This window comes from Pan paniscus, chromosome 4 (genome assembly GCF_029289425.2).
Source record: "Pan paniscus chromosome 4, NHGRI_mPanPan1-v2.0_pri, whole genome shotgun sequence".
In the NCBI taxonomy this organism is placed as follows: domain Eukaryota; kingdom Metazoa; phylum Chordata; class Mammalia; order Primates; family Hominidae; genus Pan; species Pan paniscus.
In genome coordinates this window covers 71,421,161-71,447,388 of record NC_073253.2, presented here as the reverse complement: position 1 = coordinate 71,447,388, position 26,228 = coordinate 71,421,161, and the positions used below count along the sequence as shown (strand labels likewise).

The 26,228-nt window shown below is 40.4% G+C and overlaps 1 protein-coding gene across 2 annotated transcripts in view; it reads left to right on the top strand.

Annotated features, from left to right (window-relative positions):
- OSMR (oncostatin M receptor) overlaps nt 1-26,228 on the top strand; it is an 89,309-nt gene that overhangs the window by 42,295 nt on the left and 20,786 nt on the right. The window contains exons 8-9 of one of the 2 annotated variants that reach the window (XM_034960149.3): nt 15,220-15,362; nt 15,689-15,839. In XM_034960149.3, the coding sequence (XP_034816040.1) occupies nt 15,220-15,362; nt 15,689-15,839 (294 nt within the window). Of the gene's footprint in view, nt 1-15,219; nt 15,363-15,685; nt 15,840-26,228 lie in introns of both variants that reach the window. The other variant, XM_024928756.4, reaches the window with a different exon arrangement.

Sequence of the window (26,228 nt, the reverse complement as noted above, 5' to 3'; positions counted from 1 at the left end):
AATTGTACTATATCATCATTGTCAGAGCACATAGATATTACTTGTTACATCATCTCCCTTTTAAATCTTGCTGCATCTCGTAAGTCCACAAGTATATATGTTTAATGTTCACCATTAGAGCTTATGCAAATATTTCTCTGGTCATTTTGATTATCTGAAATTTATTCCCTAGTACCTTCTTCAGAAAGTGTTTATGGGAACAACAGTCCCCTGAATTTTTGAATGTCAGTGAAACTTTTACTCTGGTCGTTGTATTTAATGGTCAGTTTGAATAGATATAAAATTTTTAGCTTATATTTTCTTCCTTGAGTATCGTGAATTTTATTGTTGCATTTTTTTTTTCTGACATACAGCAAGGCTGATGAAAAGCCTAGTAGTAATGGTAATCTATTTTTTTCCCCATTAGAAGTCACTTGGTTTTTTTGCCTAGATGCCCAGAGGATTTTTTTCTTTTTCTTTAAAACCTTTGTCTTGGTGTTGGCTATTCTAGGTTGATGTGTTCAGTAATATGGTACATTCTTTCAATATGTAGCATCAAATATTTTTTTAATTCAGGAAGTTTTTTGAATTATAGTTTTTGGTATTTGTTTGGCCGCCTTCCCTTGGTGTTCTTTTTCAGGAATTCCTGCTAACTCTAGATTGAATCTTTTTTCTGATCTTTAATATTTGTCAGTTTCTCTTGAATTACTTTTATCCTTTCATTTATTTTATTTTAAACAATTTTTTCTCCCTTTACCTCCTATTTGCTTAAGAAATTATCTGTTGTGTTTTTTTGCTCTGGTAGCTGCTTCCAGTTTAACGTCTTCAATTTTGAATTTATTTTTTGTTTTATATCTATTTCTTTCCTGAATTCTGTTACCTCATCCATGATGTTTGCTAAATCTGATTTATATTGTTTTCTAATATCTTTTATCACTTTTACAATGTCTTTTAGTCTATTTTGAAGTAATTTCTTATCATCATATTCATTTCTGCTGTATCTGTGGTTGTATCTTCTTTTCCATTCACAATATTATCTATATGTGCCTTTGCTCTTATTATTTGGTAATCTTGCTAGAAGTTTAACTACTTTGATTTCTTTTTGAAAAGAAACCAATTTTGCTTTGAAAATTAATTCTTTTTATTGTGTTTTGTTGTTGTTGAATTTCCACTGTAATTTTTATTACCTGTTTTATTCTACTTTCTTGGATTTTTTTCTGTTGTTCCTTTTACTTTCATACGTTGGATATTAGTTCACAAATAAAATATTTAAAGCTACACATTTCCATTGAAATGCCAGTTTTATGGCATCCACAACAGTCCAATAAGTTTTAACTTAACATTGCAGTGCTTTCGTTATAACAAACTATATATGATACCATTTCTAATCCATGAATTAATTTGTGTTTCAAATTTTCTAAAATGATATTTTATTTTTTTGTTATTAATTTTTAACCAAAATTCACTGTGGTCGTAGAAGGTGTCTATGTGATACGTGTTCATTGAAATTGTTGAGGTTTGTTTTATGGGCTTGTACCTTGCTGAAAGTGTGGTCTATGGACCAGAAGCATCAGTATCACGTAGGAGCTTTGTAGAAGTGCAGAATCGCAGGCCCCGCCTCAGTCCTACTGAACCTGGCAAATATACTGAACCTGAGTCTGTATTTTAACAAGGTCATCATGCATGGCAGACAAAGCAAAATTTTTATGCCAGGCAGAGATAACTTATATTATTGCTCTGAACTCAAGATTTTGACTTGTTTAATCTGAGAGCCTAAATTTTTATAAACATTTATCTAGTTCTTTTCTTTTTAGATTATCAGTCTTTTAATTAGCTATTATATCACCCTAAGCAACTGCTAGCAAGGCAAACCTAATTTTACATTTCTGAAAGGATGACTCTTAGGTGTACAAGGCTAGGTTGTTGGTTGCCACAGAGCTGTTGTAATTTGAAAGCCCCCTCTTTTTTTTTTTTTTCTTATCTTGGCTGAAATGCCTTAAGAAAAACTTCTGATTGACTTTTGAAATTAGCAACAGTAGAATATCTTAACTCAAGTGAAAAAGTCAATAGATTCAGAGTAAGCAGAGAAGAAGAAGAAAAGAAAAAAGAGATAAAGAAATTGGGAGCCTCTATATACCAGCATTTAAAAAAATTCTATAGTTGTAGTTTCTTAATTTGGTACTGAGAAAAACAAGCCTGGGGACGTTGAATGATTCTTAAGATGACTATTGACTGAAAACTGTGCACAAGGAAGAGCCATGTAGCCAGCCAGAATACTTGGCATGCCCGAATACTGGGGAATCCCATTCTATTTGCTATTAATCTCTCCAGACCAAAAAAATCCTATAAATCCTGTCAGGGAATGACAGGGGTTTAGACCAGTGTTTTAGATGGTGATTAGCCACCTTAGTGGATTTTAATTGGCCATCGCGTGGCCACTATTTACAATATTTTTGTTCTCAGAAGACATTGAAAAGCAAGAGAAAAAGAGCCAAATTATTTACAGATGCACATAACCAAATCAAAATGAAACCAAGATCAGAGTACTTGCAAAAATTTTAACTCAGATGTGCAGAGCAAACAGAATATTAAATCAGGTGTGCAGACCAAACAGTACTCTGATTTTGTAGAAATCAGGAAGGAGGCAAGGTCCTCCCAGGAAGGATGCAAGGTCCTTTCTTAAGATGGCTTTGTTTCTAGTTCAAGAGGACTGACTAGAAGCAGCTAGTGTGCGCTGCTCTCACAGAGAGGAAACAAAATGGTCTATAAATACTAGCTCTTTAAGTGGATTGTCTAAGACCTCACATCAGGATTTACAAAGGAGGCAACAGGCCCCATGGAGAACAGAGATGAGCAAAGCCCAGGCAGCTCCTACTGGGACTGGTGTGGAGCCAGGGGAGGCTCCCTAATGTGGGGAAAGGGTGAACAAGTGAGAGTTTTGGGGGAATCCACACTTACAACATGGACCTTTGTAATCCTGGGCACATGAGAACCCACCTGCCCCTGCCCCAGGCCTCTGGACTAACAGAGAACTGCCTGGAGTCTTTAGAGAGGTACCACTCAAGCCCACATGGAGCTCCACAGGCCTTGGATCCCTGAGCAACCTGGTGCTAGCTGCTGTAGCCCCAATAGCGGCCATTGCCACGGTGCGGAGGAGTGGCCAGACTGCCCCACTGCTCCTCACTAAGACTCATTGGTTTGGGCTTCTAGTGCAGCAACCGCACCCCTGCCTGAACACTATGGCCAGTGTGGCTCTGTGTTCCTCCAGGAAGCACCCAGACTGCAGATCACATGATCCCCCACCCCTGCCGCCCTTCTCCGGGCAAGGCTCATGGCTTGGGCTCCAGCACAATAGCCACACCCTCACCTGAACACTGTGGGCAGTCATGGCTCTGAGTTCCTCCAGGGCAAAACTCCCAGAGGTAGTAAGGTGTGGCACCCTTGCGTGCCCCCAAAAGTGAAGTCCAGCATCGGTTGGATGGGAGGAAGCAGGAGCATGTCACGCACCCCACAGCTGTGTGTCTTCATTGCTTCAGCTGAGAAATCCTGCCCTCCCCGGTGAAGGGCCCACAGCCTAACCTCCCTGCCACTACCTGAACATTTCAGCTGTGGCCCAGAGCCCTTCTGAAAACCCAGCCCCCACTGGCCTGGGATATTCCCTTGGGCTCCCACCATCTAAGTGTTCTGCCTGCCCCTGCCTGAGAGTTAGTTTGGCTGGAGACCTGGTGGCCAGCCTGCCCCACCCCATCATAGACAGCACCTGAACTCCAACCCCAGTCTAGCCCCTTCAGAACTCATACATGTTGTCCTGCGGGTCATCTAGTGGCCTGGGAACTGTGGAAATACCTGTCTCACTGCAACCACTTCCCCTGAGGCCTGAGATTAGGCTGACTCAGCTAGCCAACACCACCATAACCAACATCCACTCACGTGGGCCCAAAGGTGGTGTCCCCCCCATACAAGAAGTAGCAGTACTGCCACATCAGAGAACAGACAAGCCATAAAGCTATCTGTATTGGGTTGTCATGAGATTATGCTGTGAAACCACTCCCACAGAGTCACAAAACAGACATTTCCCATGGCTTTCAACCACATTGTGGACTGCAGATAGACTACAAGGTACACCTGAACTAGGAGTCACAAGTCCTAGAACAGGGGAGTGATAGGGAAACAACTCAAGTTCCTGCCTATCTAGGATGGGGAGCTGGTGACGCCACCTTACCCCCTACTCCTACAGAGACCTAAGTGCACTTACAGGAGCTTCTTCTAGCCACCCTTGCCAGGGCTAGTGCTTGTGCTCACCATTGGGGTATTTGTGGGCAAGCCAGGGGCTCCAGCTCTGCCCACATTTGTCACCCTACCTCTGCAGAACAGGAACCCCAGAGTACTGGGCACTCTACTGTCCAGGGCTTCACCTGAAAAAACAGAGCACTTCACAGTAAACACAGACAGGATACTTACCTGCCTACTTGTGTAGCAGCTGGCTCTTACCCCCAAGTGCCATCTACTGGCCTATAGGCCAAGCCATGCAGCCCCAAATGAAACCTGCTGACAGAAGTACCTAGGGCTATAGGTGCAAAGCCAAAAGACCTTACCCCCTCCAGATGAGAAGGAAAAAGCATAAGAATTCTGGCATCATGAAAATCGAAATGTTGTGACAACATCAAAGGATCACTCTAGCTCCTGAACCCAAATGGAAACTCAGAAATGACAGATAAAGAATTTAAGGCATCAATTGTAAGGAGGCTCGAAGAGATCCAAGACAAAGTTGAAAATCAACATGAAGAAACTTCTAAGTCAGTCCAGGAAATGAAAAAAGAGATAAACATCTTGAAAAGAAATCAATTAGAACTACTGGGACTGAAAAACTCACTTAAGGAATTTCAAAATACAATTTAAAGCTTTATTAATAGACTGGATGAAGCAGAAGAAAGAATTTCAGAGCTTCAAGAATGATTTTTTCAAACCTAGTCAGACAAAAATAAAGATAATTTTAAAAAATGAACAAAGTCTTTAAGAAATATGGCATTATGTAAAGCCACTAAACATACAAAGTGTTGGCATTCTTGAGAGAGCAGGAGAAAAAGTAATCAATCTGGGAAACAAATTTGAGGGAATAATAGAATAAAATCTCTGTAATCTTGCTAGAGAGGTAGACACCCAGATACAAGAAATCCAGAGAACACCTGCTAGATTCTACACAAAATGAACATCACTAGGGCATATAGGCACCAGATTGTTTAAGGCCAGCACTAAAGAAAAAATCTTAAATGCAACTAGAGAAAAAGGCAGATCACATACAAAGGGACCCCCATCAGGCTAACAGTGGACTTCTCAGCAGAAACCTTACAAGCCAGAAGAGATTGAGGGTCTATTTTCAGCATTCTCAAAGGAAAGACATTCCAACCAAGAATTTCATATCCTGCCAAATTGAGCTTCTATGTGAAGGTAAAATAAAATATTTTTTCAGATAAGCAATTGCTAAGGGAATTTGTTACCATTAGACCAACCTTACAAGAAATCTTTAAGGAAGTTCTAAATGTGGAAACAAAAGAACAATACCTGTTACCACAAAATCACACTTAAGTACCTAGCCCATAGACCCTATAAAGGAACCGCAGAATAGAAACTACAACCAGCTAACAACTTCACAATAGGATCAAAACTTCCTATATCAATGTAAATCTGGAATGTAAACAGTCTTAACACCCCCACTTAAAAGGCACAGTGAATTAAATTAATTATTGAATGAAAAAGAAAAAAAAAAAGAAAAAACAAGACCAATCTGTCTGCTATCTTCAAGAGACCCGTCTTACATGTAATGACATCTATAGGCTCAAAGTAAAGGGTTGGAGAAAGATCTGTCATAAAAATGGAAAACCAAAAAGAGCAAAAAGATATTCTTATATCAGGTAAAACAGACTTTAAACCAACAACAGTTAAAAAAGACAAAAAAAAAAAAGGCACTACATAATGATAAAGGGCTCAATTCAATAAGAAGACTTATTGATTCTAAATATATATGTACCCAACACAGAAGCACCCAGGTTTATAAAACAAGTACTTCTTATTTTATTACCTACAAAGAGACTTAGATAAGCACACAACCACAAAAAAATAGTTGGGGACTTCAACACCACACTGACAGCATTAGATCATCGGGGGAGAAAACTAACAAAGAAATTCTGGACTTACGTTCAACACTGGACAAATTGGGCTTAAAAGACATCTACAGAACACTCCACCCATCAACCACAGAATATACATTCTTCTCATCTGCACACACAATATACTGCAAGATTAATCGGATGCTTGGCCATAAATCAAGTCTCAATAAATGCAAAAAAATAAAAACTTCTGGTAAACAACAAAATGAAGGAAGAAATTAAAAAATTCTTGGAAATAAACAAAAACAGAGACATAACATACCAAAATCTCTGTGATGCAGCAAAAGCAGTGTAAAGAATAAGTTTATAGTGCTAAATGCCTGCATCAAGAAGTTAGAAAGATCTCAAATTAACAATCTAATATCACACCTAGAGAAACTAGAAAGACAAGAACAAACTGACCCCAAAGCTAGAAAAGAAAATAAATAACTAAAATTAGAGCAGAACTGAATGAAATTGAGACCCCAAAACCCATACAAAGGCTCAATGAAACCAAACACTGGTTTTTTGAAAGGATAAACAGGATTGATAGACCACTAGCTAGATTGTGGTTTTGATTTGTATTTCTCTGATGATCCATGATGTTGAGCACTTTTTCATATGCCTGTTTGCAAATTGTATTTCTTCTTTTGAGAAATGTCTATTCGGTCTTTTGACCATTTTAAAATCAGATTATGAGATTATTTTTCCTATAGAGTTGTTTGAGCTTCTTATATATTCTGGTTACTTAATCCCTTATCAGATGGGTAGTTTGGAAAAAATGTATTCCCATTCTGTGGTTTGTCTCTTCACTTTGTTGATTGTTTCCTTTGTTGTGCAGAAGCTTTTTAACTTAATGAGATTCTATTTGTCCATTTTTGCTTTGGTTGCCTGTGGTTGTTGGGTATTACTCAAGAAATTTTTCTTGCATAAATTATTCCAATGTCTCGGAGAGTTTCCCCAATGTTTTCTTGTAGTAGTTTCATAGTTTAAGGTCTTAGATTTAAATCTTTAACTCATTTTGATTTGATTTTTTATGTGGCTAGAAATCGGTGTCTAGTTTCATTTTTCTGCTTATGGATATCTAGTTTTCCCAGCACTATTTATTGAAGAGACTATCCTTTCCCCAGTGTATGTGTTTTGGCACCTTTGTAAAAAATAAGTTTACTGTAGATGTGTGGATTTATTTGGGGTACTCTAGTCTGTTCTACTGGTCTATGTATCTGTTTCTATGCCATTACCATGCTGTTTTGGTTACTATAGCTCTATGGTATAATTTGAAGTCAGCTAATGTGATTCCTCCAGTTTAGTTCTTTTTACTTAGGATAGCTTTGGCAATTCTGGGTTTGTGGTTCCATATACATTTTAGGATTGTTTTTTCTATTTTTGTAAGGAATGTCTTTGGTATTTTGATATGGATTGCAGTAACTATGTAGATTGCTTTGAGTAGAATGGACATTTTAACAATATTGATTCTTCCCATCTATGAACACGCAATATGTTTCCTTTTTTGAGTCTTCTTCAATTTCTTTCATCAATGTTTTGTAGTTTTCATTGTAGAGATACTTCACTGCTTTGGTTAAGTTAATTCCTAGGTATTTAATTTTACTTGTTGCTATTGTAAATGGGACTACTTTCTTGATTTCTTTTTCAGATTTTTTGCTGTTGGCATATAGGAATGCTAATGATATTTGTATATTGATTCTGTATCCTGCAACTTTACTGAATTTGTTGATCAGTTCTAATAGTTTCTTGGTGAAGTCTTTAAGTTTTAACAAATATAAGATAATATCATCTGCAGACAAGGAAAACTTGACTTCTTCCTTTCTAATTTGGATGCCCTTCCTTTCTTTATCTTGTCTGATTGCTCTAGCAAGGACTTCCAGTACTATGTCGAATAACAGTGGTGAAAGTGGGCATCTTTGTCCTATTCCCAATCTTAGAGGATAGGATTTCAGTTTTTCCCCATTCAGTATGATACTAGCTACGGGTCTGTCATATATGACTTTTATTGTGTTGACATATGTTCCTTCTATACCCGTTTTTTTTTAGTGCTTTTATCATGAAAGGGATGTTGAATTTCACCAAATGCTTTTTTAGCATCAATTGAAATGATCATATGGGTTTTGTCCTTCATTTTGTTGATATGTTGTAACACATTTATTGATTTGCATATGTTGAACCATCCTTGCATCCCTGGGATAAATCCCACTTGGTCATGATGAATGATCTTTTTGGTGTGTTGTTGAATTTGGTTTGGGAGTATTTTGTTGAGGATTTTTGTATCAATATTCATCAGTGATATTGGCCTGTAGTTTTCATTTTTTTTATCTGTCTCTCTCTGGTTTTGGTATCAGGGTAATACTGGCCTAGTAGAATGACTTTGGACATATTCCCTCCTCCTCTGTTTTTCAGAGTAGTTTGAGTAGAATTGGTATTAGTTCTTTAAATGTTTGGTAGAGTTTAGCAGTGAAGCCACTGGGTCCCAGGCTTTTCTTTGCTGAGAAACTTTTTATTACAAGTTCCAATTTGTTACTTGTTATTGGTCTGTTCAGGTTTTGGATTTCTTCATGGTTCAATATTGTTAGATTTATGTGTCTAGGAATTTTTCTATTTCTTCTAGATTTTCCAATTTATTGCCATATAGTTGCTCATAGTAGCCACTAATGATCCTTTGAATTTCTGCAGTATCAGTTGTAATATCTCCCTTTTTATCTTTGATTTTATTTATTTGGGTCTTCTCTCTTTTTTTCTTGGTCTGGCTAATGGTTTGTCAGTTTTGTTTATCTTTTCAAAGAACCAGTTGGTCTTTTGTATTGCTTTCTTCATTTCAATTTCATTTATTTTATCTCCAATCTTTATTATTTACTCTACTAACTTTGGGTTTGGTTTGCTCTTGCTTTTCTAGTTCTGTATTAGGTTGTGTATTTGAAGTTTTTCTTCTGTTTTGATGTGGGCACTTATGGCTATAAACTTCCTTCTTAGTACTGCTTTTGCTGCATCTTATAGGTTTTGGTGCATTGTGTTTCTCTTATCATTTGTTTCAAGAAATTTTTCAGTTTCCTTCTTAATTTCTTGATTTGGGAGCATATCGTTTAATTTCTATGTAGTTTATAGTTTCCAAAATTCCTCTTGTTATTGATTTCTGGTTTTATTCCATTATGACCAGAGAAGATGCCTGATATTATTTCAATTTTTAAAACTGTTTAAGACTTGTTTTGTGACCTAACATATAATCTATCCTTGAAAGTGATTGATGTGCTGAGGAGAAGAATGTATTCTGCAGCCATTGTACAAAATATTTCTGTAAATATCTATTAGGCCCATTTGTTCTATAGTGCAGATTAAATCAGATATTTCTTTGTTGATTTTCTGTCTGGAAGATTGGTCTAATGCTGAAAATGGGGTGTTTAAGTCTTCAGCTGTTGTTGTATTAGGGTCCATCATTCTCTATAGCTCTAATATTTCTCTATATATCTGGCTGCTCCAGTGTTGATTGTGTATATATTTATAATTGTCATATCCTCTTGCTGGATTGACCCCTTTGTAATTACATAATGACCTACTTTGCATCTCCGTATAGGTTTTGTCTTGAAATCTATTTTATCTGGCATAGGTAAAGCTACTCCTGTTTCTTTTTGGTTTCCATTGCCATAGAATATCTTTCCATCCCTTTATCTTCAGTCTATATGTGCCTTTATAGGCTAAGTGCATTTCTCATAGGCAACAGATCATTGGGTCTTTTGTTTTTAAATCCATTCAGCCACTCTATGTCTTTTGATTGGAAAGTTTAGTCCATTTACACTCAATGTTATTATTGATAAGTAAGGGCTTACTCTGGCCATTTTAAAATTTGTTTTCTAGTTGTTTTATGGTCTTCTCTTTCTTCTTTCCTTTCTTCAAGTCTTTCTTTTAGTGCAGGTGATTTTTCTCTGGTGGTATGATTTAATTTTCTGCTTTTTCCTTTTTGCATATTCGTTATACATATTTTTTTAAAAATTTGAGGTTGCCATGAGGCTTGCAAATACTATCTTATAACTCATTATTTTAAGCTGATAACAACATAATACTGCTTACATAAACAAACAGGCAAAAAACTCTACCCTTTAACTTTGTCTCTCTACTTTTTAACTTTTTAACTTTTTGTTGTTTCTATTTATATAATATCTTTCTTTTTTTTTTTTTTTTTGAGACAGAGTCTCACCTGCTCTGTTGCCCAGGCTGGAGTGCAGTGGTGCGATTTCAGCTCACTGCAACCTCCACCTCCCAGGTTCAAGCAGTTCTCTGCCTCAGCCTCCCAAGTAGCAGGAATTGAAGGCACCTGCCACCACGCCTGGCTAAATTTTGTATTTCTAGTAGAGACAGGGTTTCACCATGTTGGCCAGGCTGGTCTCAAATTCCCAACCTTGTGATCCACCCACTTCGGCCTCTCAAAGTTGCTAGGATTACAGGTGTGAGCCACTGTGCCCGGCCTAAGGCCTAAGGACTCTTTAGTCAGCTTGTGGTGAATGCTGCCAGGCCTGGGACTCACCTTTTAGGGCAGAGGGCTCCTCTGTGTCCCAGGTCAGATCCAGAAATGCCAGCCAAGAGCCAAGGCCTGGAATCAGAGACCCCAAGAGCCCACTTGGTGCTCTACCCCTGTCTCCAAGTTAGTACCTAAGGTGCAAGACAAAATCCCCTTTACGTTTCTCAAGCAGAGGGTGTCTCTCACTGTAGGCACTGTAGTGGGTCTCACCTGAAGCCAGCACGTCTCAGAGTCTCACCCAAGGCCCATGGTATACTACTTGGGTATTGCTCCTGGTTATTCAGGGCCCAAGTACTCTTTAGTCAGCAGGTTATGGGTCCTGCTTGGACTGGGTCCTTCCTTTCAAGGCAACAGGTTCTCTTCTGGCCCAGGGTGTGTCTTTAGAAATGTCATCTGAGAGATAGGGCCTGGAATGGGGGCCTCATGACTCTGACTGGTGCCCTGTCCTACTTTGGATGAGCTGGTATCCAAGATGCAAGACAAAGTCATCTTTGCTCTTCCCCCTCTTCTCCTCACGCAGAAGGAAAGGGTTTCTTTTGGAGCCATGAGCTGTGCTGCCTGGGGTTGGAGCACGGGTGGCACAAACACTCCCTTCGCCTTCTCAGCTAGTGTCTTAGTAGGTCATCTTTCCCCAAAGTCTGCTTGCTCTAAGCCCGGCTCAGCACCATGATTCACCTAGGAGTTGCAGTCCTTGTTGCCTAGACTGGCTTTCTAGTTTATTTAGGGCCTTAGAGCACTTCAGCCTACAGTGGTGAGCCTCGACAGAATCACTGGGTTCCGACTGCTGGGATGGGTGATTCCTCTCTGGCTGGGGCTCATCTGAATGCTCCCTCTGTAGGCGGACATCAGCTGAGTTCAACCTGGTTTTGCTTGCTTTCCCAGTGACTGGGCAGCACTGAATTCCATGCAGTCTCTCAGTCACCGTGCTCTCCCTCTCCTAAGTGCACAGAGGTCCTGTCCATGACACAGGGCTGCTGCCAGGGAATGGGGGAGGGGTGGCATCAGTGATTTAAGAATATCTTTCTTCCCCTTTTCAGTGCCTCTTTCAGTGATATGATGTCAAAGCCAGGTACTGTGAGTGCCTACTTGACTTTTCTGTCTTATGAAGGTGCTTTTTTCATATAATTGTTAATCTGGTGATCCTGCAGGTGGGACAATCGATGGAGCCTTCTCTTTAGCCATCTTAGTCTTGCTTCTGAGATACCAGTATGCCAATCTAAATAACAGAGAGGGAGACTCTAAAAGAAAATGATATATATTCAGGAATAGACATTGCAATGGGAATACATGTATTTGGGAAGGTAAACAAAGACAAAGGTTTTTAAAGAAACAATGAGAAGGATTACATAATGTTTTCAGATAATTATTTTTGACTACAAGGATCAATAACAAGGGTGGTGTCAATGTAAGGCTGGATAATCCAGTTGCTGGACAGATGTCCCTGTAGAAGTATTTTTTTGTGTAAGGTTGTGTTGACCTTGTACATGGTTGTGGCTTTTACAGGTTGTTTCAGGATAGTTTTGTTTTCAGGCATTGGTGTAAGAGAGCCCTTCCTGCGTGACCTTACCTGGCTCCATTTTCAGGATTTTGTTTTTTAACATAAATGACCCCATTTTGATTCTGACAACTTTTATGCTGCAAGCTCTTTCCATAATTCTTGTCCCACACAGAGGATTCCTTAATCAGTCCAGTCACTCAGTTGTTTTTCTTCTGACAACATGGCTAGGCTATTGGCAATGGCCCATGAGTCTGTGAAAATACAGCAAGATATGGTGAGAAAGGTGGCTGGCGTGGCCATTGCCACTGTATGTAGTTTAGCCTATTGGATAGAATGTCCACGTCCAGTCTCAGTCAAAAGTTGGCTATCTATTGGCCAGATGGTGGTGGCAGCCCAATGGACCCCATCTGCTTTTAGTTTGGCAGAACTGTTAGTAAACCATGCCAGACCATTGGTAGGCATATTTTTGAACCCATAGGAGGAGCCAAAACATCCTCAACAGGTTACTTGGTCACTTTTGGTTAGCTAGCCATTTATGCATGGAACCTACTGGTCCTGTGGGACCTGGGTGGACATGATCTTAAATGTGCCAGTTTCGATGTGCCAGTTTCATTTAATAATCGAGCTCTGTTGAGCCTGTCTAATTTGATTGGTGGAGTTTGCATGAACCCAAGTAAGAATGGGCATTTCATGTTGTAGTGTCATGTATGGTGCTCTGGCCATAAGATGCTCAGTGTCCAGAGACTAGTGCCTAGTAGCAAGCAAGGAGTTGCTGTTTAAAAGGGGTGTATCTGGGGGCTGCTTCAAGCAACTTGTATGTCCAAAGTGTGAGAGGCTGGTACATCCCAGTGGTAGTTTTTTCTTGCCAGAGACTCCAATCAGCATGCATGGAGGTTTTGGACATCTGTAATTTTATTGAGCTAGCAGGCTTTAAGGGTTCTAAAAGCAGTGCCTGGACCACAACTTGTTGAATGGCTTCCAAGGCCTGTTGTCGCAAAGAACCTCATTTAAAATTGGTGGGTTTGCTGGTCACTTTGACTAAGGAGAGCAAAAGGACACCCAGGTTAGGTATGTGTGGTCTCCAGTACTCAAAGAGGCCTACCAGCTGCTGAGCCTCATTTTTATTAGAGGATGCCACAAGAGACAACACTTTTGTTTGGCTGTATCGGGGATACTTCTTTGGTGTTCAGCTTAAGTGGCCTTGGCATTTAGCCTGTGATAGTCCATGGTTAGTCTCCATGCCCTGGGGAGCCTTTTGCGACCAGCCAAACTGGGCTGTTATGTTGTGAGAGGGTGGTTTATAATATTTATATCTGTATTAAGTCCTCAATTAACAAAATACTGTCCTATTCTCCACTCAGTATGTATAAGAGTACTACTTTTGTTGAATAAGCCATTGGAACTTGGGGAGCTTAGGTGGCAGGCAGAAGTGGATATGCCCCACTCTTATGGCTTAAATCCTTAGCTGTGTTGGGGGAACATACCCCTTCAGATGGAAGTGGCCTTCTGTGCCCCAAGCAGCCAAAATGCCAATGCCTATGATGCACTGACTGATAGGAACCATGGTCTCTGGCACCTAAAATGGCCCAATGGGCCCTGCCCACAACCAGATAAGCACCCTGAGTCACTATGTTTGTCCGAAAACCTCCCAATGTCATCAGTTTAATTTTTCCCCTAAAAGAACAAGGAAATATTGTCATGTGGGCTCCAGTATCCAAGAACTCCAGAAAAGTCTGAATTTTCTTCTTTTTCTCTTTTCTCTTAACAAGAGTATTAGGCCAGTGGCCTTCGGTAGGCACCTAGAGACTTTGGCAACAACGCTAACTGCACCGTTTGGGTCTGCAGTGTCCCTTTATCCAACAAACACACCAACCAGGTTGCTTGAGAGCTTACTGCTTATGTCTATGTGTGTCCTTTGGATCTTGAGTCACCTTCTCTGTGAAGGCCTGCATTGTGCATGCTGGTTCCCTCTCAGATGTCTCAAGGACCATCAGAGGACCTCTTTTTAATTCCCTCTCAGATGCCTCCAGATGCATCTGAATACCCAGGAAGGAGCAATCACATATGTGCACTAAGCTCCCCTGTTTCCACGCTTCTTTCCTCTGCCACAATCCATGCAGCCACCTCACCCACATTCTCGGGGTGTATGTGTGGCCTGTGTCTCTCTTATCACTGCTTCTTCCCCATAAAACATCTAGCTGGTCTGATGTCTCCACTGTGGGCCAGGTATGAGATAGGGTATTTCCCCTTCTACTTCACCAATGAGCCATTGTTCTGTCAGATTGAATCCTGCTTGCTGTGCCAATTTTGTGAAGCAGGTGCTTTCTGTTCACTGGTTATCAACTGTCCGAGTCCAGTGAGACAGAATACACTTATACACAACAAGTTACGTGAAATGGATTTGTTACCATCAGACAGGCAGCAAGGGATAACACAAGCCTGGGATTTATTGCTGCTGGTCCCCAAGGCTGTGGAGAGCTGCCCAGGGCAAACAGAATCTTATCTCTGAGTTCTTCACTTGTACCATAGCTGAGAGACCTCAGAAGCATCCATCCTGGATTTTATATCCTGACAACACATGACTCGCTGCACTAGAGTATTAAAGGACATCCTGTTTCTAGGGAGGACTGGAACAGAGCCTGAGCTGTTCTGGCCAATCCCCCTCTCATCTAAAGATGTTGCATTCCTAGCACAGTCTACATATTTTGGATTATATCCTTGACATTGTTAATGTTATTTTGGTTAGACTCTGAGTTGTGTTAAAATTCTCCCCTGTGGGCCATCTTCTCCAAGTTTTGACTCCCCTTCCCAATTTGCCTACTTGTGTTTAATTTTAAGAGTCCTCAACTAGTTTCTTTTTGTATTTTGTTCAATGCATGCAGTAGAATCGTTGAGAGAGAAAGGCTGTAGTTGGCTCATTCTAGCTCGTCTGTAAGTTCTTGTTTGTCATGTTCTCAAAAGTGAACAAAAATACTTGTTGAACAAATAAATGAAGAAATAAACTGCCTATTACCAATGTCTTTTTGGATCTATGCTTGAATTTTTTTGTTTCTTTTTCTTTTTTTTGACAGTTTATTTAATGAATCCTTTTAGTGTCAACTTTGAAAATGTAAATGCCACAAACGCCATCATGACCTGGAAGGTGCACTCCATGAGGAATAATTTCACATATTTGTGTCAGATTGAACTCCATGGTGAAGGAAAAATGATGCAAGTAAGAACCCTGCTTAATTTTCTATTTTCAAAAATTCCTTTTTGTCCTGAACAGAGACACTGATGAATAAAATCACTTTAAACTCTTATTTCTGTGTAGGTTCAAATGGTGTGGGTCATCTGTTTTAAAAGGTCCATGAAATTAATCATACACTTTTATGGTTAGGAAATGGGCCTTGAAGATTTTTTCCCCCCAAAGAAGAACTGATCTTACTCCAGGTCAGGATTTGCTGTGTTCTGGTTTGCCTTTGTAATGGGATGCACTCACCAATGCTTCTGTCTTGTTCTTTTCTCTTTTTTCTTTTCTTCTCTTTTTTGATCAAGCAGTACAATGTTTCCATCAAGGTGAACGGTGAGTACTTCTTAAGTGAACTGGAACCTGCCACAGAGTACATGGCGCGAGTACGCTGTGCTGATGCCAGCCACTTCTGGAAATGGAGTGAATGGAGTGGTCAGAACTTCACCACACTTGAAGCTGGTATGTTCAGCCCCCTGGCATTTAACCCAAAGAAGTAGGTCTTAGGAGTTAGACTGGTTTCCTTAAGAGATTTTGGTTGTACCAAAAACTAAGAGAAAAATATTTAAACAGAGGTGGGGTAGCATTTAAAAAATTAGATTAGGTGCCTCATGAGAAGTGAATGGGAAACCGTCCACCTCAGACAGTTGACAGTAGTATTTTATTTATACTGCCTATCTTCTCTCTTACCTTTCATTTTCCCAAAATGGTTTCAAGCCATCACTTTGCTGGATTCACAGTAGATCTGGAGCTATATAAATTAGTATACACCTTTAATTCAGGACTGGGGACAAATGGAAGTGTTAACGACAAGGAAAGCATTGGTCTCATCCTAAACAACTTGAGGCCATGTTTGGAAATGTAATGACATTTGGAACCTTAATGGTTATTTGTGAGTCATTTGTTCCGGTGATGCCATACCGTGTGCCCTCTCCAGCATGCTCTGTGGCAGGGTTTCCTCAGTATTGATTGCAAACTTTTCCTGCTAAATAACTATGTCTGAGAACTCAAATGGGCCTCAGGAGATTTGATGGCCCAATCCTGCTTCCATCTCCCTCCAACTCAATGTCATAAAGGATAACTGTTGCCCATTTTACAGATGAGGCAACTTGCACCCCTAACTGAAGAGATTTGCCCTGATTGCAGAGTTACTGAATGGTACAGACATCATAATAATCTTAGGAGTGCAGTGGCTCACACCTGTAATCCTAGCACTTTGGGAGGCCGAGGCAGGTGGATCACGTGGTCAGGAGTTCGAGACCAGCCTGACCAACATGGTGAAATCCCATGTCTACTAAAAATACAAAAATTAGCCAGGCGTGGTGGCACACGCCTGTAATCCCAGCTACTCGGGAGGCTGAGGCAGGAGACCGCTTGAACCTGGGAGGTGGAGGTTGCAGTAAGCTGAGATCGTGCCACTGCACTCCAGCCTGGGCAACAGAGCGAGACTCCATCTCAAAAAAAAAAAAAATCATAGGAGTCAACATTTACTGTGAGCCATACATAGCTCGAAGGGCCCTCTGTGCTCCTCTCTTTTCATCCTGACAACATGCAGTAGGTGCTCTTATGATCCTCATTTTATGCCAGAGGATATCAGGGCACAGAAAGATTAAGTAATTTAACTGGTTCAGCCAGGCACTGACTGAGCTGCGACTCACATCCAGGCAGCCTGACACCAGAGCTCCACCCTTAATCAGAGCTCAATTCTGTGTGTTCTCTCTCTTGGTGTTATTACAACCTCTAGATCTTGTTGATTCAAGTCCTGGCTATTTTAGTGCCAAAGGAAGGATTATACATATGTATTTTATTATTATTCTTATTTGTGTATGGCAGCTGGCAGAACTCTTTCTGTTTGATTCTGGGAGGACCATTTTAAAGCAGTGACTCTAATTTGGGGGTAGTGGGCACCGCTAATCAGAATCCACACATGAGGATGGTCATTAGTCAAGTTCTGCAGGCCTCCCCGCTTCCCTGGTGGTGTCTGCCTATCCTCAAGCCCATTGAGACTCCAGTAATTTTTCCTAGGGGTACGGCTTCCTCAATAATCTTTGTTCTGGAAGGCCCTGTTCCTGAGAGGAATGTTGCATTTTCCTCAGTGTGTTTTAGAAAAGAATTTTTATTATTTTGCTTTACGTTTTCTGTTTTTTTTTTGAAAATTTATTCCAACATAACTAAAATTATGTAAAAAGGGAAGATGGCAAAAGAATAGAGTTTCTTTTAGATTATAGTAATAATCTAACATCTTGAAAACACTTAACTTTGCTTTTGATGATGACAAGAAAATGAGATGAATCTACTGAAGGTGAACCTATAGGAATTTTTTATTACTTCTGATCACGCTTTGCTTAATGCTGGAAAACTCAAATGTTTATGTGTATTATAACCATGCTTAAGTATAATTATAGTGAGCAGACATTGAGTTAAATGAATTGATGGTATAAATGATGTTGTTTATAAAATATAGTGCTATCAACTGTATTGTAGCACTTTTTTGTTATAAATAGTAATTTATAAGCCAGCTGAAGATTTTGCATTGAGCTTAGATATTGTCCCTGAGTATTTCAATAAAGTTTTAAATTTAATATTGGCTTCTCCAATGACTTATTTAGCAAATTGAAATCTGCTTTAATAGATTTAAAAATATATGGCCACCTTTAACTTAAAGTATAAAGTGTTGAGTCAGCAACTAAAATAAAAAACTTAAATGTCAATTATTAGGCAAAAAAGATTATACTTTTATAAGATGGAGAGATACATTTTAATGTTATGTTCCAAAACAGTTCTTCTTTCAAAGAAATGTTCTGAATCAGATCAAAAATTACTTGTCCTCTCACAAACCAAAAACTAAAAAAAATAGAAAAGTTATTTTTTAATATTTGAAACACCTTAATTTTGTTAAATTTTGTTAATTTCGTGACAGTTGCTATTTAACACTTTCACACTTAGCAGCCAAAATTTTTTTAAACCATTTTAGTATGCAGAAATCATATTTAAAAAATAGAAGTTGGAGGTCCTAGCCAGAGGAATCAGGCAAGAGAAACACATCCCAAAAGGAAAAGAAGTCAAACTCTCTCTCTTTGCTGATGATATGATTCTATACCTAGAAAACCCTACATTAAGAGTGGACACAGGGAGAATGCAGAAGCTGGGCTGAAGGGTCAGGAAGCTGCATACCCTGCACAGGGCTATGAAGCACCCACACTCGTTCTTGGCCCCCAGCAACTCCTGGAGAAGGGGTTGAACAGGCGGCTTGCCCCTGCCGTGGACCTTAGGAATCCAGGCAGCAGGAAACCCCACAACCCTCATGGACAATTGGACTGGCAGGAAGAGCTTCTTAGAGAGGTAGTAGGAATAGAGCTCCATCCTGGGCAGGGCCCAGAGGGTTTGGTGCAGAAACATCTGCAGTGGAGCATGGCCAGCGACACAGATCCCCCAAGCCTTGCCGTGCTCCTCTAGGAGACTTTGGCCATAGGGTGACTGTGAGACCTAGACAGAGGAGAATGGTCTTACCCATGAGATGGGGCCAGTCCAGTCTGAGTGATCCCCTGTCTGCTGGCCACTCCTGAGGCTCCAGCCTTGCCACGCTAGCTGGAGTTGCAGCCTCAGATGCCCAACTAGGGTGCTTCCTAGGGGACCATATCATAGCTGCTTTGCTGGCAGATGGCACCTGACCATTGGAGAGCTCCAGCAGAACAGTCCCTACTGACATGCATCAGCCCACCTGCAGCCTCCCCCAACCACAGCCTCCCCAATGCCACCTTGCCAGTATGCACTTGTCTGTGGTCACCCCACCACCACTTTGCCAGTGCGCACGTGTGGGTGGACCTTGCCTCTTCTCCTCCAATGGCTTGTGTGTGCACATATCCCACTGCTGCTGTTGGCATAAGCACAACATGTGGCCCTGCCTCCCCCTGGTGCTGCCATTTCTGGTGTGAAAGAGCGCATGGACACCAGCAGCCCCACCCCCACTCCTGCCGACACTGCCACCAGCGTGAATGTGTGCATGGCCCCACAACCCCCCAACACCATCACTGGCACAAATGCATGCACAGACACCAGCAACTCTGCCCCTACCCCTGTGCTGCCACTGTGGCTGCTGCAAACCAGCACACAGACAACCACGGCCCTGCCTTCCCAGTGCCACCACAACTGCCGATGTGAATGCATGCATGGATGCTGGCAACTCCACCCACCCCTGCACTGCCACTGCTGCCTGTGCAAACTCATGCACAAAGACTGGTAGCCTCCTGCCTCCACCACTGCCAGCACCAGTGCCAGCACTGTCACTGGCACTTCTGCCTCTGCCTGCATCCCCCCACCAGGGCAACTGCATGCAGGAACCCTGCAGCCCTACTCTCAGAGGTACCCCACCCCAGCTGATGCACATACAAACCACTGCACTGCCCTAGCTGCTGGCACATGTGAGTGAGCATGGACCCTGCTGCCACTACCCTGATGAAGTGCTTTGGCCTGCACCACTCATTGGAGTTTTGTGGCCAGCAGACTGAGAACAGTTCAGCCCCTCCAACACAGCAGGTTCCTAGCCTTGAGGGGCCAGAGAACAAAGGTGGGGGCCTCATACCAGTCCTGCAGAGTTAGAGCATGCAGACCAGGAGTGCTAAGCTGAGCTTTGGCCCCTTAAAATCTTCCAGATGGGAACCCAGTCAACTGAATCCATCTTATACCAAAATCAGATGTCCCCCAAGGACATCAAATAACATAAAACATAAAACAAAACAAAAACCCATCCAAAGGACAGCAACTTCAAAGACTAAAGGAACATCAGCCCACACAGATGAGAAGGAAAGAATGCAAGAACTCAGTGGCAACTCAAAAAGCCAGAGTATCTTCTTACCTCCAAAGACCACACTAGCATCCTAGCAATGGTTCTTAACCTGTTCAAAATGACAGAATTAGAATTCAGAATATGGATAGAAACAAAGATCATCAACATCCAAGAGAAAGTGAAAACCCAATCCGAGGAATCTAAGGAATACAACAAAATGACACAGGAGATAAAAGACAAAATGTCCATTTAAAGAAAGAATCAAACTGATCTGATAGAGCTGAATAATTCATTTCAAGAATTTCATAATACAAATGCAAGCTGAGGAAAGAGTCTCAGCTCAAAGACCAGTTCTTCAATATAACTCAATATAACAAAAATAAAGAAAAAAATAAAGAAAAATTATTATGTAAAGAGAACAACTCAGCCACTCATTGGTGTTCTTGAAAGAGAGGCAGAGAAGGCAAGCAACTTGGAAAACATATTTGAGGATATTATTCACAAAAATTTCCCCAGCCTCACTGGAGAGGACAACATTCAAATTCAGGAAATGCAGAGAACTCCTGTGAGGTACTATACAAGATGACCATCCCAAAGACACCATGTCTCCAAGACATAGTCATCAGATTCTTCAAGGTTGAAATGAAAGAAAAAATGTTAAAGGCAGCTAGGGAGACAGGGCGGGTCACCTACAATGGGAACCCCATCACGCTAACAGTGGACTTTTTATCAGAAATGCTACAAGCCAAAAGAGATTGGGGCCTGTACTGAACATTCTTAAAAGAAATCCCAACCAAGAATTTCATATCTCACCAAACTAAGCTTCATAAGTGAATGAGAAATAAGATCCTTTTCAGACAAGCAAATGCTAAGGGAATTCACTACCATTAGACCTGCCTTAGAAGAGATCCTTAAGGAAGTGCCAAATATGAAAAAGGAAGTCCATTACCAACCACCACAAAAACAGACTTAAGTAATAGACCATTGACAGTATAAAGCAACCACGCAATCAAATCTGCATAATAACCAGCTAACAAGACAATGACAGGATCAAACCCACACATACCAGTATTAAACTTGAATGCGCACAGGTTACATGCCCCAATTAAAAGGCACAGAGTGGCAAGTTGGAGAGAGAAGCAAGATCCAACTGTATGCTGTCTACAGGAGACCTATATCACATGCAGTGACACCCATAGGTTCAAAGTAAAGGGATACAGAAAAATCTACCAACCAAACAAAACAGAAAAAAGCAGGGATTGGTATTCCAATTTCTGTCAAAATTTATTTTAAACCAATAATGATCAGAAAAGACAAAGAAGGGCATTACTTAATGGTAAAGAGTTCAATTCAACAAGAAGACTTAACTATCCTAAATATATATGCACCTAACACAGGAGCACACAGATTCATAAAGTAAGTTCTTAGAGACTTACAAAGAGACTTAGATAACCACATAATAATAGTGGGAGAATTCAACATTTTGCTGACAGTATTACATGAATTATCAAGGCAGAAAACTAACAAAGATAGTAAGGACCTCAACTTGACACTTGACCAAATGGGCTTACAGAACTCTCCACCCCAAAACAAATATACATTATTCTCATCTGCACATGGCATATACTCTAAAACTGACTACACAATTAGACATAAAACAATCCTCAGCAAATTAAAAAAAAAACCCAAAATAATACCAACACACTCTCAGGCAACAGCACAATAAAAATAGAAATGAGTACGAAGAAAATTACTCAAAACCACCCGATTACATGGAAATTAACCTGCTGCTGAAAGACTTTTGGGTAAACAATGAAATTAAGGCAGAAATTAAGAAATTATTTGAAATTAATGAGAAGAAAGATAACAATATACCAGGATCTCTGAGACACAGCAAAGCCACGTTAAGAGTAAAGTTTTGGCTGGGTGCGGTAGCTCACGCCTGTAATCCCAGCACTTTGGGAGGCCAACGTGGGAAGATCACGAGGTCAGGAGTTTGAGACTAGCTTGGCCAATATGGTGAAACCCCATCTCTACTAAAAAATACAAAAATTAGCCAGGCGTGGTGGCACGTGCCTGTAGTCCCAGCTACTCGGGAGGCTGAGGCAGGAGAATTGCTGGAACCCGGGAGGTGGAGGTTGCAGTGAGCTGAGATTGCATCACTACACTCCAGCCTGGGTGACAAAGATCTCAAATTAACAACCCAACATCACACCTCAAAGAAGTAGAGAAACGAGCAAACCAACAACAAAGCTGTCAGAAGACAAGAAATAACCAAAATTAGAACTGAACTGAAGGAAATTGAGATGCAAAAAACTATACAAAAGATCAATCAATCCAGGAGTTATTAAGAAGAATAAGTTTCATAGATCATGACCTAGACTAATAAAGAATAAAAGAAGATCCAAATAAACACAATCAGAAATGTTAGAGGACATTACCACTTGACCCCATAGAAATATAAAAACTCTCAGAGATTACTGTGAGCACCTTTTTGGACACAAACTAGAAAACATACAGCCTGGAAACATACAGCCTCTCAAGATTGAACCAGGAAGAAATTGAATCCCTGGACAGACCAATAGTGGGATCTGAAACTGAATCAGTAACAAAAAGCCTAGGAACCAGAGAAAGCCCAGGACCAGATGCATTCACAGCCAAATTCTGTCAGAGGTATAAAGAGCTGGTACCATTCCTACAGAAACTATTCCAAAAAAACTGAGTTGGGGGACTCCTCCCTAACTCATTCTGTGAGGCCAGCATCATTCTGACACTAAAACCTGGCAGAGAGACACAACAAAAAGAGAAAACTTCAGGTCAATATCCTTGATGAACATAGATGCAAAAATCCTCAACAAAATACTAGCAATCCAGATCCAGCAGCACATTAAAAAGCTAAGCCACCACAATCAAGTAAGCTTTATCCCTGGGATGCAAGGTTGTGTCAGCCTACGCAAATCACTAAATGTGATTCATCACATAAACCGAGCTAAAAACAAAAACCACACAATCATCTCAATATATGCAGAAAAAGCTTTTGATGAAATTCAATATCCATTCATGTTAAAAACTCTCAACAAACTACATGTTGAAGGAACATACCTCAAAATAAGAGCCTAGATCTATGACAAATCCACAGCCAACATCATACTAAGTGGGCAGAAGCTGGAAGCATTCCACTTGAGAACTGGAATAAGACAAGGATGTCCACTCTCACCACTCCTATTCAATATAATATTGGAAGTCCTAGCCAGAGCAATCAGACAAGAGAAAGAAATAAAAAGCATCCAAATAGAAAAAGAGGAAGTCAGAAGTCAAACTATCTTTGTTTGCAGGTGATATGATTGTATACCTAGAAAACCCCATAGTCTCTGCATAAAAGCTCCTAGATCTGATTAAAAAAAAAAGTCAGCAAAGTTTCAGGATACAAGATCGATGTACAAAAATCAGTAGTATTTCTATACACCAATAAGATTCAAGCTGAGACCCAAGTCAAGAACGCAATCCTACTTTCGATACTCACATACACAAAAATACCTAGTAATACATTTAACCAAGGAGGTGAAAGATCTCTACAAGGAGAACTAGAAAACACTGCTGAAAGAAATCATAGATGACACAAAGAAATAGAAAAATATTCCGTGCTCACAGATTGGAAGAATCAATATCATTAAAATCACCGACTCCCCAAAGCAATTTATAGATTCAATGCTATTTCTATCAAACTATCAATGTTATTTTTCACAGAAATAGAAAAAAACTATTCAAAAAATTGATATGGAAACAAAAAAGAGCCTATATAGACAAAGCATTTCTAAGCAAAAAGGACAAAGCAATAGGCAGCACATTACCCCAGTTCAAACTATACTACAAGAGTACAGTAACCAAAACATCATGGTACCAGTACAAAAACAGTCACATAGACCAATGAAGCAGAATAGAGAACCCAAAAACAAAACTACACACCTACAGCCATCTGATCTTCTACAAAGTCAACAAAAATAAGCAATGGGGAAAGGACTCCTAATATAATAGATGGTGCTGGGATAGCTGGCTAGCTATGTGTGGAAGAATGAAGCTAGACCTGTACCTTTCACCATGTAGAAAAAATTAACTCGAGATGAATTACAGATTTAAATGTAAGACCTCAAACTATAGGAATCCTAGAAGAAAACCTAGGAAACACCATTCTGGACATTGGCCTTGGGAAATAATTTATGACTAAGTCTTCAAAAGAAATTGCAACAAAAACAAAAATTGACAAGTCAGACCTAATTAAACTAAAGAGCTACTGAACCACAAAAGATACTATCAAAAGAGTAAGCAACAACCTACAGAATGTGAGAAACTATTTGTAAACTATGCACCTGACAAACACCTAATATCCAGCATCTATAAGGAACTTAAACAATTCAACAAGCAGAAAGCAAACAACCCCATTAAAAAGTGGGCAAAAGGGCCAGGCGCAGTGGCTCATGCCTGTAATCCCAGCACTTTGGGAGGCCAAGGCAGGAGGATCACGAGTTCAGGAGATTGAGACCATCCTGGCTAACATGGTGAAACCCCGTCTCTACTAAAAATAGAAAAAAATTAGCCAGGCGTGGTGGTGGCTGCCTATAGTCCCAGCTACTCAAGAGGCTGAGGTGGAAGAATGGCATGAACCCAGGAGGCAGAGCTTGCAGTGAGCAGAGGTCGTGCCACTGCACTCCAGCCTGGGCGACAGAGTGAGACTCCATCTCAAAAAAAAAAAAAAAAAAAAAAAATGGGTGAAGGACATGAACAGAGAGTTCTGAAGACATACAAGCAGCCAAAATACATTAAAAAATGCTCAACATCACCAATCATCAGAAAAAGTCATATCAAAATCACAAGAGACACCATCTCACACCAATCAGAAAGGCTATTTTTAAAAATCTTTGCATGTTGTTACTGTTTTTATTCTTTAGCTACCCCAGGTAGCTTCTGTAGCAGTCAGCACCACTGTCCTGCTAGACCTTCTGTAAGTATTGAAAGCCAATGTTCTTACAAGAACGTTTTTGCACAGAAGGAGGTGTTACACAAAAAGGGGGAAGATTAAGCTACTGTACTCATTTGTTTGCAATGTGTCATCTCACAGAACTCATCCCTGTAACCCCATCAGGGCAGGAGCCTTCTTCACGTCTTCATAATATTTCTTAAGGGAGGCCATTTTCCACAGTGCTTCAGATCTCAAATGCAAGTGGAGCCTGACATAATAAAACGCTGGTTTCATTTCAACCATGATGCAGGGAATATATTCCATGTGTACTAATAGGTTGTAACAGTTTTCTAGGGCTTTAATAACACAGTACCACAGACTGAAGGACTTTAACAAGAGAAATTTAGTGTCTCATAATTATGGAGGCTAGAAATCTGACATCAAGCTGTTGGCTGAGGTTGTTTCTCAGAGGCCACTCTCTTTGGCTAGTAGATGGTCATCTTCTATGTCTGCTCACAGGGTATTCTCTTGAGCTTCTCTGTGCATCTATTGCCTTTTCTAATGAGGACACAAGTCAAAATGGCTATTACTAAAAAGTCAAAAAGCAACAGATTCTGGGGAAGCTGCAGGGAAAGGGGAACACTTATACACTGTTGGAGGGAATATAAATTAGTTCAACCTTCGTAAAAAGCAGTTTGGAGATTTCTCAAAACAGAGCTACTGTTCCACCCAGCAATCCCATTACTGGGTATATATTCAAAGGAAAATAAATCATTCTACCAACACGCATATGTTCATCACAGCACTATTCACCATAGCAAAGACATGGAATCTACCTAGGTGCCCATCAATGGCGGATTGGATGAAGAAAATATGGTACATATACACCCTGGAATAAATAATGAAATAACGTTCCTCCCAGCAACATGGATGTAGCTGGAGGCCATTATCCTAAGCGAATTAATGCAGGAACAGAAAATCCAATACTGCATGTTCTCACTTTTAAGTGGGAACTAAACATTGGGTATTCATGAAAATAAAGATAGAAACAGTAGACACTGGGGACTGCTAGAAGGGGAAGGAAGGGAGGGGGCAAGGGTTGAAAAAC